The sequence below is a fragment of the Miniopterus natalensis genome, chromosome 13 (genome assembly GCF_054644295.1).
Source record: "Miniopterus natalensis isolate mMinNat1 chromosome 13, mMinNat1.hap1, whole genome shotgun sequence".
NCBI classification, from domain to species: Eukaryota; Metazoa; Chordata; class Mammalia; order Chiroptera; family Miniopteridae; genus Miniopterus; species Miniopterus natalensis.
In genome coordinates this window covers 59,169,878-59,183,055 of record NC_142093.1, presented here as the reverse complement: position 1 = coordinate 59,183,055, position 13,178 = coordinate 59,169,878, and the positions used below count along the sequence as shown (strand labels likewise).

General features: G+C 54.3%; 1 protein-coding gene across 1 annotated transcript; it reads left to right on the top strand.

Annotated features, from left to right (window-relative positions):
• Positions 1-1,789: 1,789 nt before the first annotated feature.
• LOC148091721 (ral guanine nucleotide dissociation stimulator-like) lies at positions 1,790-12,562 on the top strand. The gene is made up of 13 exons (XM_087823781.1): positions 1,790-1,942; positions 5,296-5,489; positions 6,094-6,201; positions 6,834-7,024; positions 7,172-7,527; positions 8,244-8,459; positions 8,812-8,915; positions 9,394-9,463; positions 10,980-11,048; positions 11,470-11,541; positions 11,840-11,872; positions 12,216-12,337; positions 12,526-12,562. The coding sequence occupies exons 1-13, from the start codon at positions 1,790-1,792 to the stop codon at positions 12,560-12,562; spliced, it is 1,725 nt and encodes a 574-aa protein (XP_087679907.1).
• The last annotated feature ends 616 nt before the right edge of the window (positions 12,563-13,178 follow it).

The following is a 13,178-nucleotide window of genomic DNA, read 5'->3' as shown; positions in this document are numbered from 1 at the left end:
AGTACAAGTATTGACACCTCATAACTGCTATGGACCAGGCTTCTGGGCACGGTTTGGTGGGGTACCTCTGCCTCAAGGTCTCTGTGAGTCAGGAGATGGGTTTCAACTGCAGTTCGACTGGGGAGAGATCTCCCAGGATCACTCGCCTGGTGTTCATCAGGGTGCAGTTTGGACTGAGAGCCCGGGTTCCTGCCTGTTGGCCTGGACCCTCCCTTGATTCTCTCCTAAGGGGCCTCTACATAGGGCAGCTCAAACCATGGGTGCTTTCTCTCCCTGTTCCAGAGATATGACAGACAGAGACAGAGAGACAGAGAGACACATCCAGAGAGGAAGTGAAATAGAGGCTGAGAGAAAGGAAGGTAACTCAAGGATGAGAGTACAAGAGAAGTGACAGGACCTCACATCCCATCACCTGGGTTGTGCTGTATGTTGTTCAGAAGCCAGTTACTGAGCCCTCAGCTGATACACAAGGGTGTTCCTAGCAAGAGGCTGGAATCACTAGAAGCCGCTGTGAAGGCTCCACCACATGAGAGCCTCCGAGTAAGTCATGAGGCACTTGGTCTGATTCTGGGCCTAACAAGAGGCCACTGGAAGGTTTTAAGACAGTGAATGACAATGTCTGAATTTCCTGTCATTTCAGCCTCTTAAAGGAGCAGACTTGAAAGTGAGGCCAAAGTGGGCAGTGACTCCCCCAAAACCACAAGCTAGACCCAAGGCTGTTTGGCGAGGAGTTCCGTTCCATGTCCCCTCATTCATGTCCCTCTTCCACCTCTCCACTTTGCAGCAGATTCATGGGAGACCAGCCCACAGGTATTAAGGACATTATGTCATCCACACCTGATGGTGTCCTTGGGACATGGTGTTTAGCGCCATCCTCACTGTGTGGGTTGGGAGACTGGGGAGGCCCTGAGAGGCAAAGAGGCTTCCCCAGGACACGGAACTTGGGGGGAAAGGAGCTGCGAGCTAAGATTTCTCCTCCCAGCCAGGCCCTGGCCCATCCCCAGGGAGCTGTGGGAGGGCTGGGTAGGTGCTGGTGTGCAGGTGTGGACATGACATGTGCGAGGAAGGTGAGTGGTCAGAAGCCCAGAGGTTCTTTGGATGGCTCTGATTGGAGGAAGGGGCCCAGGTCACGGAACCTTGAGAGGTGACCTCACTTCCTTGGTGACAGGTCCCCAATAGTATGTAGGGCTCTGGTAACCAGGTACCCACATTCTGGAGACAACTGCCTTTCCTACTCACTTGACTGGAGCAGTCAGGAGACTAGGATGTCTCTCTGTTGTTTCCCGTGCTTCCGAGGCTCTGGGCACAAAAATGCCCAGAGTAAGAGATGTTTCCATTGCTGTAGAAATTGGTGCAAGTGCCACTGCGAACACTCCTCACCCTCTGGCCTGAGGCACCCTCAGGTAGCCAGGGACAGCCCAGGGCAGGCCCATCCAGGCCAGTCCCCAAGTGGGTTCCCACCTTGGGCCCCACAAATCTTACCCCTCATCCTGGGTATGTGTGTGTTTCGGGGGTGGTGACGGGTGCTCATCCTAAGCAGGAGCAGGTTGTTGGGTGTTAGAAGCCTCGAGGGTCTGTCATGTTCATGGCCCAGGTCATGGCTGACAGGAAGGGAAGCTGAGAGCTGTGGACCAAGCTCCTCTACCCACTTGTTACTCAGAAGTCCTCCAGGGGTCATCGTGCTCCCTCCCATCCTGGAGGCCTTTGCAGATGGCACTCTGTGCCTGATCTGGGGAGCAGCTTTTGTGGTAGGCATGTCCCCCACTGGCAGTGCCCTGGGAGGCCCCTCATGCCCCTGGTCCGGGACTGGCCTCTGTCTCAGCAGAGCTTCACGGAGGGTGCCATAGAAGAGCTGGCTGATGGGTTCACTTATGCCATCAACTGGTACCAGGTTCAGGAGCACCAGGCTAGGAAAACCATCCAGTGCCAGTGCTGGTCTGAGGTGAGAGCTGGCCCACACCCAGGGCCTCCAGGTGGCTGGGGTGGGACCAGAACCCAGGCTCAAATCTGGGGCCTCAGTGTTTCCACAGGCCCACTCCCAAAGACATCTGTACCTCCAGCCCTCCCGATCACGTCTCTGGTAGGGTAGAAATTCAGGCTTCACGTATTTCCTGGAGTAGTGGAGAAAATATTCTTCTGTCCTTGCTTTTTGCTCCTTTCATTGTTTAACTGCCTGCCCCAGGGATCCTGGGGAGCAGTCAGCACGACTGTCCTTGGAGACTGTCTCTGAGCCTCACACATCATCACACTGACAGATGCTGTGTATTTAAACAAATGGAAAGGGATGCAGGCACTGCATAGATTTCTCTGCCATTTGTCATCTCAGAGAGCACGGCCAACCAGTGGAGGAGGCCAGGTCAGGAGCTGTGGCCTCACTCACCGCCCTCACATCCCATTAGGAGGGAGTTTTCCTCAGTGACCCAGCCTTTCACTGCTGTTAGACCTTGACGGGATTCAGTTCTTGCTAGTGCAGCAGGGCTGTCAGGAACATCCTCACTGTGTCCTAACAGACGGTGTTAGTTTGCCAGGGCTGCTGTTACACAGGACCACAGATGGGGCTGGAGGTTCCTGATGCCTCCTGGCTCAGTTCCCGCTCTGTCTTTGCAGAGCTCCGAGGATGACACCATCGAAGTGCTGGACCACGGGCCCCACTACACCACCAACTGGGTCAGGGTGCAGGTGCACCAGGCTGACAACCATGTCCAGTGCTGGTCTGAGGTGAGAGTTGGCCCAGGTTGGTCTCCACATTCAGGACCCCAAGATGACCAGGGAGGGCCTAGAACCCAGACTCACATCTGGGGGTCTCCAGGGCTTTTCCTCCAGAGTGTCCTTAGTCCCATGACAAAAGAATCTGGACCTACACTCCTCCCTCCAGCAACATGGGAGAGTGAAAAATCTCTCCTCACATACTTGTAGGAATATTAGAGAGAGAAAATCTGTAGTTTCATTTGCCAGTAGGCCACAAGCACATTTACATTTGCTGTTTTCTTGTTTGAACTCTCTGCCCGAGTACCCTAGGGAGCAGTCAGCTCCAATGTCCAAGGAGACCTCTGAGCCTCACACATCATCACACTTGACTGGGTGGTTTGTCAAAAAGATGGGAGGAACAAAGTATTGGATACCTTTCTCTGCAACTTGTCTTCTCCCAGAGCTCAGCAAAGTTCTGTAGGCCGGCTGGTCAGGAGCCGTCACCTCACTCATCTCCCTATCACCCCATAAAGGTCGTAGTTTTCCTCAGTGACCCAGCCTTTCACTGCTGTAGACCTTGATGTGATTCAGTTCTTCCAAGTTAAGCAGGGCTGAGGGGAGCATCCTCACTGTGTCCTAATGGACTGTATCAGGTTGCCAGGGCTGCTGTGAGATAGAACCACAGAGGGGCTGGAGGGTTCCTGATGCCTCCTGGCTCGGTACCGGGCTCTGTCTCTGTAGGTCTCCAACAAGGACATTGTCAAAAAGATGCTCCATGGGTTCAACTACTCCACCTCCCTAGACCAGGGGAAGGTGCATCAGGCCACAGACACCATCCAGTGCTTGACTCAGGTGAGAACTCACCTCAAAGGTCTCTGCACCCACAACCCCGAAATGACCTGGCAGTGCCCAGAACCCAGACCCAAGTGTTGGGACTCCCAGGAGCCCAACCAGTGCTCTCCCTAGAGTGTCCACAGTCCTATGACAAAGGAATCCGGACCTCCACTCCTCCCTCCAGCTACATGGGAGGCTAGAAAGACACTCCTCACATATTTGTAGGAATATTAAAAAAGAAAAAAACACTGTTTCACTTCATAGTAGACCATGAGCCCATTTGTGTTTTGCTGATTGTGTTGTATAAACTACCTGCCCCAATATCCCATGGAGCAGTCAGCTCCACTGTCCTTGTCCAGTGATGGAGGTCGTTTGTCACAGGGATGCAGCCTTTCAGTGCTGTGGACATCGCCCTAATTCAGGTCAGCTGCCACGTCGGCAGTGCTGCCAGGGACACTTCAGTGTGTCCCTGTGGACTGTGCTAGGTGCTCGGGCTGCCAGGACACAGGACCACACTGGGTGGTGTGAACAGCAGACATTCATTTTCTCACAGTTCAAGAGGCTAGAAGTTAGGGCTGAGGACATCAGCAGGGCTGTTTCCCTGAGGGGTCTCTCCTGGGCTTGTCATCAGCCACCTTCTCTCTCTGTCACATGGGCTCCCCTCTGTGCTTCCACGTGTCCCCCCTCCTCTTCCAAAGACACTGGTCCTATTGGATTAAGACCCACCCCACTGAACCCACTTAACCTTAACTACGTGCTTAAATTCAGGCATGTTCTGAAGTTCCAAGGGTTCCAAAGTCATGGAATTTGGGGGACATAAGTCAGAGCACCATGTCTACTTTGCCCCGCTGGAGATAGACGCCCCCTGCTGGTGGAAGAACATGCACATGTAAAACCTGCCCAGCTGCAGGCCGATTCCAAATCCAAAGGGCTGTGGCAGTGAGGTTGTCAACAGCACTCTGTGATGATGGCTGCTGCCTTGCTCGCAGATGGCCCAGGGATTTCTCACTCACTGAAATTTTTATCTATCCCATAACAAGTTGTCCAAGGCCATTGCAGTGCTCCTTCATTGGCAATGGCCTCCCGGGGACTTTGGCTCACCTGGCAGCTTTGCACTGGCCACCTGGATTTGTGCCTTCCTGAGTCACCTGCTCAGACTCCTACCTGGTGATCGCCTTTCTGCAGTCTGGGGTCTCCATAATGAGGGTCCCAAAATGCCCCTGAATGTAAAATGAGGGGAAATAAGTGTCTTTTTGGAAGTCAGTGCTTTTCATAGGCCATGTCTAGCGTGTACACTTTCCCCAAAGTGGGGGGGACAATATTCCCAGGTGCTTTTTATCCATGTGAGGAGTAGGTAAGTCTCAGCTAGCTGAGTGGGGATGTCACCCAGGGCATTTCTCAGTTCTGACCTGCATGATCTTGGGACAGTTGACATCCCTAAGCCTCTGTGACCTCATCTCTATAATGGGGATGTTTCTTGAGGACTCACAGGGACAATGCTCTTCGTACAGCTATTAATGCGAGGAGGTCTGATGTTCCTCAGCTAAAAAAATGAAAGCATGCCTAGAAGGTAACAGTTGTATGAAAATCCCCCCACACACCAAACTTAAGTGGTGCTTTGAAAACCTAGAACCTCGTTCAGCCTGGGCACTGCTGTCCCTCCTCTTGCTCACATACCTGATGGGCTGGGACTTCCTGGGGAGCTCCAGACCTCCATCCTACTGGGATTCATGGTGATGTCACTGACTGAATCTCCCTCCTTGTCCCACTCAGTGTGCGGCTGAGTTAACTCTTAACCTACATGAGGCCTGCAGGATGTGGGCCTTCCAGGAAAACATCCTGGAGAAGTTGACGACATCCACGGCACAAGTTTTCCCAGGTGGAAACATCCCCCACTTCTGCAGCTTCATGCCCGTGCACCCGGCCTTCTCCAGAGCCCAGCAGTTCCTGGATGATCTGTTTGCTAGGTAAGCATGTGCCCCGTCTTTGGCAGAGCGGTGATTCTGCCCACTGCTAGCTGTGTGTCTTGAAAATATCACCACATCTGTCTGAGCCTCAGTTTGTTCCTCTGACAAGTGGGGTCATAGAGGATGAACCTCGTAAGGTGCTTGTAGGGACTACTGTGGGAGAATCCATGGCTGGTCTTACCTGCTGTCAGCTCTGCAGAAAGGGCTGCTGGACATGCTGCAGTTGTTCATGGCAATTTCTTTCCTGTCCCATGAATAGTCCCCTGACTCACCCATTGGCAGCCTGTGGCATCTGAGTTTGGAAAAGCACATAGAAAAGAGCCTGCCAAGCAGTTTGAGATTTTGCCTAGCTGGTCCTTGTCCTGGTCCTTGGTGAAGTCAGATTAGGGACCTCTAGGGGCAGATAGTAGGGGGCCCCAGGCCCACTCAGACATTTGGGATGGTTCTGGTTAGAGTTCATTTACTGGACAATGTGTATTAGGCTCTTACTATCAGCAGGCACTTTTAGAGACACTTAGCCTAACTCAGTGAATGAATCAGACACAATCCCTGGGCCTTAGTCCAAGTCAGCGAGTCAGACAGTCACACTGCACATCATTCACAGGTCCCGTCCACCATCCGTCAGATCGGATGTCATCAAGGTGTTCACCAGATGTGGAGATAAAGAACCATATTACAACCAGAGTGACACACCAGAGGAACAAATCAAAAAGTGAGTGGCCCTTGGGTCCAGAAGAAGGAGGCCTCCTGTGTCTATGGGATTGGGGCTTACGGTGAACAGTCCTGGCAGAGCCCTGATCTTCCACATCAGCTGATTCCCAAGGGAGGGCTGAGGTCTGGAGGCTTCTACTCCAGGAGGACAGGGGTCAAAGAGAACTGTGAATTGGGTCTCAGCTTCCCTAGAAGGCGAGGCTGGAATGAGTTGTCCCCTGGACTCCGATCCCAAACACAGGCCCATCCAGCTCTGCCTGTCCCTCTCCACATGCATCTCTCCTGAGGGCCATGGCCAGGACAGAAGAACACTCTGGTGTGCGGGCTGCTCACATGCCTGTCTGAGTCGTCAGCCAGATGCCCAGGGGCATGGAGGCCTGAGCTGGCAGTGTACAGGAACTTCAACCCAGCTGTCACTGGGAGGAAGGGACTCACAGACTCGGTGTTAAACTTGCTTGGTCACCAGGCTGCTACTCTTAGGACAGTCACACAGGGGTTGGAGTAGCAAGGGGCTGTCCCATGAATGGGTGGGAGCAGCCATAGAGGCTCAGTCCCAAACAACAGTGCCATGGGAGGGCAGTGTGGAAGGAAAAACCAGGACTCTGTCTCTTCTGCCCACCTGACTCTCTGCAGGGCCATAGCTTCTGTGATGGGAACCTGGCCAGACCAGGAGCAATGTTTCAGGCAGCCCCTACATTTTCCTTGGTTGATCCTGAAGCAGGCCTTTGTGCAGGAGAAACATGCTGTATCACACCTGGTGCACAGCACCCAAAGTGACTGTGTAGAGTTGGAGCATCTTGAGCCCACTGAGGCAGAGTTGGAAGGTGAGGGAGCTGCAGTCTGGGAAGATGAACTGGGGGTTGTGGGGTCAGGGTTTCATGGGCTGGAGGACCCTCAAAGGCAGTGGCATCTTTCCTGTCTCTGGGAAGACACTGGAAAGTGAGGCATGTGCATGAACCAGTCTCTCTAACCTGCTTCAGAACCACCTCCAGAGCTCGAGAGTACTCAGGAGCCAGAAAAAGGGCCTTCTCCAGGGCTAGAGCCTGGTCCAGCTGTGCCAGTGCTGGAGCCAGTGACACCTCCATCAACCCCTCCAGACATGGAGCAAGAACCAACCTCAACTTCAGCCCCAGGGCCAGCTGTGGAGGTGGAGCCACCTAGGCCACCAGCTCTAGTCTTTGCTCCAACAAGCACTGAGCTAGCTTCAGCCCCAGCACCCAACTTCCCCCGGTCTGTGACCACAGAACACCTGGGAAGGGAGGGGAAGTGTACCATCCTGACCTTCCCTCCAAGGCTGGTGGCAGAACAACTAACAGCTATGGATTTGGTGAGCAGAAGGCTCTCAGGCCGGGGTAGGGGGGACCCTGCCTTTCCCTGATCTGAACTCCTGTGATCTGGATGCAAATCACAGCTCCATCTATTACCACCCATGGGTCCTGGACAACCTTCTAAACCCCCAAGCCTTGGCTGTCCACCTGCGGACGGTGAAGGTAGACACTCAGGAGACCAGCTGCACAGAGGGGCTGTGCAGAGTAGATGAGGGGGATCACAGAGAAAGCTGGGTGTGGCCTGGCCAGGTGGGAGGGGAGCTCACTGTGTGTAGCCAGGTGCGTGGTCGCCCAGCCCTATGCCCATGAGACTCAGCGACCTCAGCACTTATTAGGCACCTGATATGTGCTTTACTACAAGGGAGACAAACAGCCTGTGGTTGTAGCTGCTACAGGGGAATATGCACAGAATGGGGATTTGGATGAGATTGGTGATCAGGTCATGTTTGATGTCCCTTGGGGTGAGCAGACTTAAGCAGCATCCTGCAGCTAGTCATTAGGATGGGCTGGAGGCAGGGGCTCGCGTCCCTTCCCTTCCAGTCTTGGGTCCTGTGCAGGGGGCCCTTTGTGAATAGAGAATGAATCCCAGGGACCCCAAGGCTCAGGGCACATCCTCAGCTTCCTAGCCTTCAGTCCTGACCAGTGGCTCCTGAAAGAGGTTAGGGACCCTGACCTGGGGTGTGGAAGGGCTGGGTGACACTCCCTTTTCTCCCAGGAGCTGTTCAAAAAGGTGCTGCCATACCAGTGCCTGGGCTCCATCTGGTCCCAGAGGGACAAGCCTGGCAACGAACACACGGCATCTACTGTGCGTGCCACAATCACACAGTTCAATTCTGTGGCCGCCTGTGTGATCACCACCTGCCTTGGAGACCCAAGCATGAGGGCCCAGGACAGGGCCAAAGTCCTGAACCACTGGATTAAGGTGGCCAGGGTATGTTATGGGAGGCCCAGTGGAGTCCCTACACGGAGCCTTGCAAAAGGCCTCTACTGCTTTGTCAGCTCTCAAGACTGAGGCCTCAGGTCTGAGCCCCAACAGTCTCTAGGTCCTCTCTTCTAGGGGCATGGTGACCTTGACTCTCAGGTCCCAGTGGTGGGAGGCTCACTTCCTACCTGGCTCCTTCCTTGGATTGAGCTAAGACCCTCCTTTCTGTGAGTGTTGGTCTTTGGGTGCTAAACGTGCCTACCCTGAGCATCTGACTCAACCAAGAGGGGGGTGCCAATTGAGGGGGACTGAAACTAGAGCTCCAGTTCCCCACCTCACAGTGCATCTCCCCCCTTCCCAGGAGTGCCGATCCCTGAGGAATTTTTCCTCCCTACATGGGATCCTGTCAGCCCTTCAGAGTGTGTCCATCTATCGTCTGAAGAAGACATGGGAGAAAGTTTCCAGGTGTGTAGGCTTCTCCCATCATAGGCCCAGAGTGGGGGGGGGGGGTGTCTCCCATATGTCTCCAAATGTATCCTCATATCCTGGAATGCAGGCAACCCTCAGGGCAGGGATTTGTTGGTGGGCAGAGTCTCTAGGCCTCCCTGGGACCTCAGGCCACCAGCTCTACTTCAGGAGTCAGTTTCCTTCAATGTCAGAGACAGCACTGAGCCAAATAGCAGATTGGCAAGTGTTTCCAGAAACAGAACCCTATGCCCAGCTGAAACCAGAAGTGGTAAAAACTGCTCAGTAGCAATGGGAATGGGGGCCCTGGTGACCAGCATGAGTGTTTCCCAAGTTCCATGGAGACTTTTCTGCTCAGAGGAAGCCATCAAGACCCTCACCTTAGGAGTTTGAAACTTTAGATTGTCAAAAGGAATTTGCCCTCAGTGCCTCTCTCCTATCATTCCTAGACATGTCTTTCTTCTGTCCCTCCCCTCAGGAAAAGCAGAGTCACACTAAAAAAACTATGCAAGGAGGACAATCCAGCGAGCAGGGAGCAGCTTATGAAGGTAGAGCAGGCTGGAGGTCTGGAAAGAGAGGAAGGGGTGAGGGAAGCGGGGATGGTGCAGGATGTGGCTTTGGTAGTTTGTTCCCTAAAGATTCTCTGAAAATTTTCACCCTCTGTCATGATGAACAGGAAGATCTGTTTGGTCCCTGGTCAGGTGGGGGGCAGTTTCAGGGGCAAGAGGCCCAGTCACTGCACAGAGTGGTGGTGGCTGGGCTGCTCCAGGACAGGGTGCAGGGCTGGCAGACTGAGTGCATCTCTGGCTTTCATGCGGGTCCATTTCACTGGGACTTAGTTTCTTCCAGGCTGTGGGGTGAATGGGGTGGGTGGGCACTTTTTCGCCCCAAACCAGCCCAGCCTGTCCTCAGGAAGCCAGGGCCTGCTGCTCCTTCTGTCTTCATCACACCTCCAAGGAGAGCGAGCCTGCCTGCCCCAGGGAGGGGCCCTGCTGGGGATTCCCAAGGGGCAGGTGAACAAAAGGTCTGGCTGGCCTCGGGCCCCAATTGCTGGACTAGAGACAGAGAGGTGTGCATTCTGTGACTTCCCACTGGCCCCTGGAGCACTCACTGCCAGTCAGTCCCTGTCAGGATTTTCACCTGGTGCCTGGTGGGCACTAACACGGGCCAGGGTGCTTCTGAGAAGTGTCTGGGGAACTGGGGCATTGTTAGTGGCCCCTTCCTGCACAGACCTCAGATCCTACATGTCAACTAGGAGGCAAAGTGCCCTGACACCCACTACCCTGCCAGTCAGATGGGGCACCTTGAGGGTCCCTATTTGAGGATGGAGAAAGACTGCTGCCCAGGGGAAGGTTTTGGGCATTTGGGGAGGTGAAGGCTAGGCATGGTCTTGGTTCTGGTCTGGTGGACAGAGACTCCAGTGGGGTGGGGCAGGCAGGGCAACTCCGCCAGGTTCCCGAGACACATATTCGTTGACGGCTCGGTCCAGTGGGGACCTGCATAAACCTGAGAGCCAGAGGACTGGGTCTGGACAGTGATGGGGCTGGGGGTGAGATGAGGGCAGAAGGGACAAAGCCTCTGGCTGGGAGAGACAAGTGGTGTCTCCTGTGTGGGCCCTGAGCCAGTCACTGTTCCTCTCTGGGCCCCTTGCCTGCTAGTGAGAGAAAAGGAGGAATGACCATCCTGTGTCGCAGGCATCATGGGGTGCTCACGAGGTTCAGGAAAGAAAGGCCTTTGCAGAGCCCCTGCACTGCTCCATCTGGAAGGGTAGGGCGAGATCAGTGATGACAGTAATGACACTGAGTCCCTAAGAGGACCTGTGAGTTAGGTGGAGGTCTCACACTTTGAGAGGAGGAAGCAGGTCAGAAAGGCCAGGCCCCTGCCCAAGGTCACACACTGAGTGAGTGTTGTAGCTGGGAGCCATCTAGAATCAGACATGCTGGAGGGACAGTAGCCCTGGTACCAGCTGGGGTGGGTCACATGTCCAGGGTCTGAGGTTGGGGTGGAGGGGGAAGTGGGGTGAAGGGAGTATGACCTCAATGACCCTGTCCTGGACCCTGGCAGAAGCGGCCTTCCAGGCTTGTCACTCTGATGCTGACCCTCTGTGGAGCTCAGAAGAGGCTGCAGCAGAAGGTGAGTGAGCCTTTCTGGTGAGTGCTCCAGGGGCAGAGGACAGGGGGCACTGTCCTCCCAGCTGAAGGCCACCAAGCGAAGAGAGGGAGGTCTTCCTCCTGCATCTGCCCCATTCCCACAGAACCCAAGACCAGTCATTAGAGGTGACCAAGAGGAGGGACTGGGAGAGCTGGGTGCAGCTAGGATATGGGGTGGGGCCGGCCTCTAACCACAGACCTTTGATTTGCTAAATGCAGGCCCTGGCAGGTGATTAGGAGGAGTTCTTGGAGAGTGAGGGAAGGGACCATTGAGGGGAGGCTCTAATGGTCCTTGTGGGATCCCTGGGGTGGGCCAGGAGACTGAGGGTGGCAGGCTCTGAGGGGAGGGTCTGTGAGGACACCTGAGAGCAGGGGTTCATCCCACTTTTACTCTGTTTGCCCAGTGTGTCCCCTTCCTTGGGAAGTTTCTGACTGACCTGCAGATGCTGGACACGGTGATGGAGCATTATATGGAGGTAGGTGATTGGGAGCCAGGCTGGGATCGCCGGGATTGACCTTTGGGGAGAGAGCCCCAGTACTGAGCCCTGAGTTCTCAGCAGAGCCGCCCTTTGAAGCTGGGGTGTCTTCCCCATCATACCGATCCATGTGCCCCTCCTCTGCAGCTCAGAGACTGGGCTGGGTCCAAGTCCAGACTTTCCATGTTTCCCACCCCCTCCTGGGACCTGGCAGTAGTTCAACATAAGAAGGGGTGGGCACAGGGGTAGCCATGGATGGGGAGCTCTTTCTGATGGACTTGGGATCTCTGCCTTACAGGGGAGTCGGATCCACAAAGAAAACCAGAGGAAGGTGAGCAGCTGTGGCACTTCCTGGGGACAGGGGAGGGGTGAAGATCAGGGACGCCCAGGCCAGCACACTCCTGGGCTCCATCCCCTGCATCTTACATCTATTGGGAGGCTTTTATAACAGAGGTGGGAGACCCCTCCAGTTGGTGGCTCAGGTAGGGGGATGGCATCAAGGACAGCTTTCTGGAGGAAGGGCTGTCAATGCTCATCTCTGAGCCCAGGTAGGGCCTGGATGGAATTAGGGGAAGGACAGTGCCCATGTCAGCAAAGACCCAGGACTCTTCCCTTGCCCCATTCCCCGCCCCCAAACGGCACTGTGTCTGCACCCTCTCTCCCTCTGGACCCAGGAACTGGAGGTAATGCAGGAGATCGTGGAGCTGCAGGAGGCTGCTGAGAATTATGAAATAGAGCCCGAGGAGCAATTCAGGACCTGGTTCCGGACGCTGGAGCAGCTCAGCGAGAAGGAGAGGTGAGGTCTGGCAGGAGTTGGCGAGGGCAGGGGTGGGCTTTCCCTGTGGCCAGTCCAGGGAACCTGTGTCCATGGCTCCCTGGTCAGCCCCATGCCTTGTTGTGTAGCACCTCCTAGGTCACCTGACACTGGGAGGGACACCTGAGGTGTGGCTCCAGGGAGCTCACAGGTGGCACTCTGTCCTGCAGTTACCTCCTGTCCTGCCAGCTGGAGCCCCAGTCCTAGTTGGCCAGCTGAACACTCAGAACTTATTCTGAGACCAAAGGAAGCCAGTGAATGACAGACAGCAAAAGAGGAAATGAATCTTAACAGGATCCCATTTTCATGGGCTTTGCCCTCTCTGAAAGCACAGAAGGATGGAACAGACGCCATGATCACAGAGGGAAGGGGGTGGGGGTGGGGGGTGAGAGATTAAGCAAATAATTTATTTGGAGACGTGTAACCTAAGGATCCAGACAACACTGTGGCGAAGGCCTGGGGGGGATTGGGGGCAGGGGGGGAGGCATCATGGGTGATATAAGGGGACCTCTGTTATAGTGTCAGTAATAAATTGTTTTAAAAAGTAAGAAAACATGTTTGAATACAAAATCTCTCTTCACGGAAACTCTTAGGTCTTAGGTGGAAGTTTATTAAAGTCAGACAACACAAAAATTCCTCTTACGAGCAGCACAACACGTAGCAGACATTTTGCCTGATATGTGTCCATTCCTAGCAGTGAAATTGTACAAAGGAAACGTAAGAACTAAAATAAGTGGGAAGTTGTGACTTTTTATAGGACATGAATTTTTTTTCTCAACTATGTTCCAATGAGATTTAAAGACAAGAAAAACATGAAGAAAGA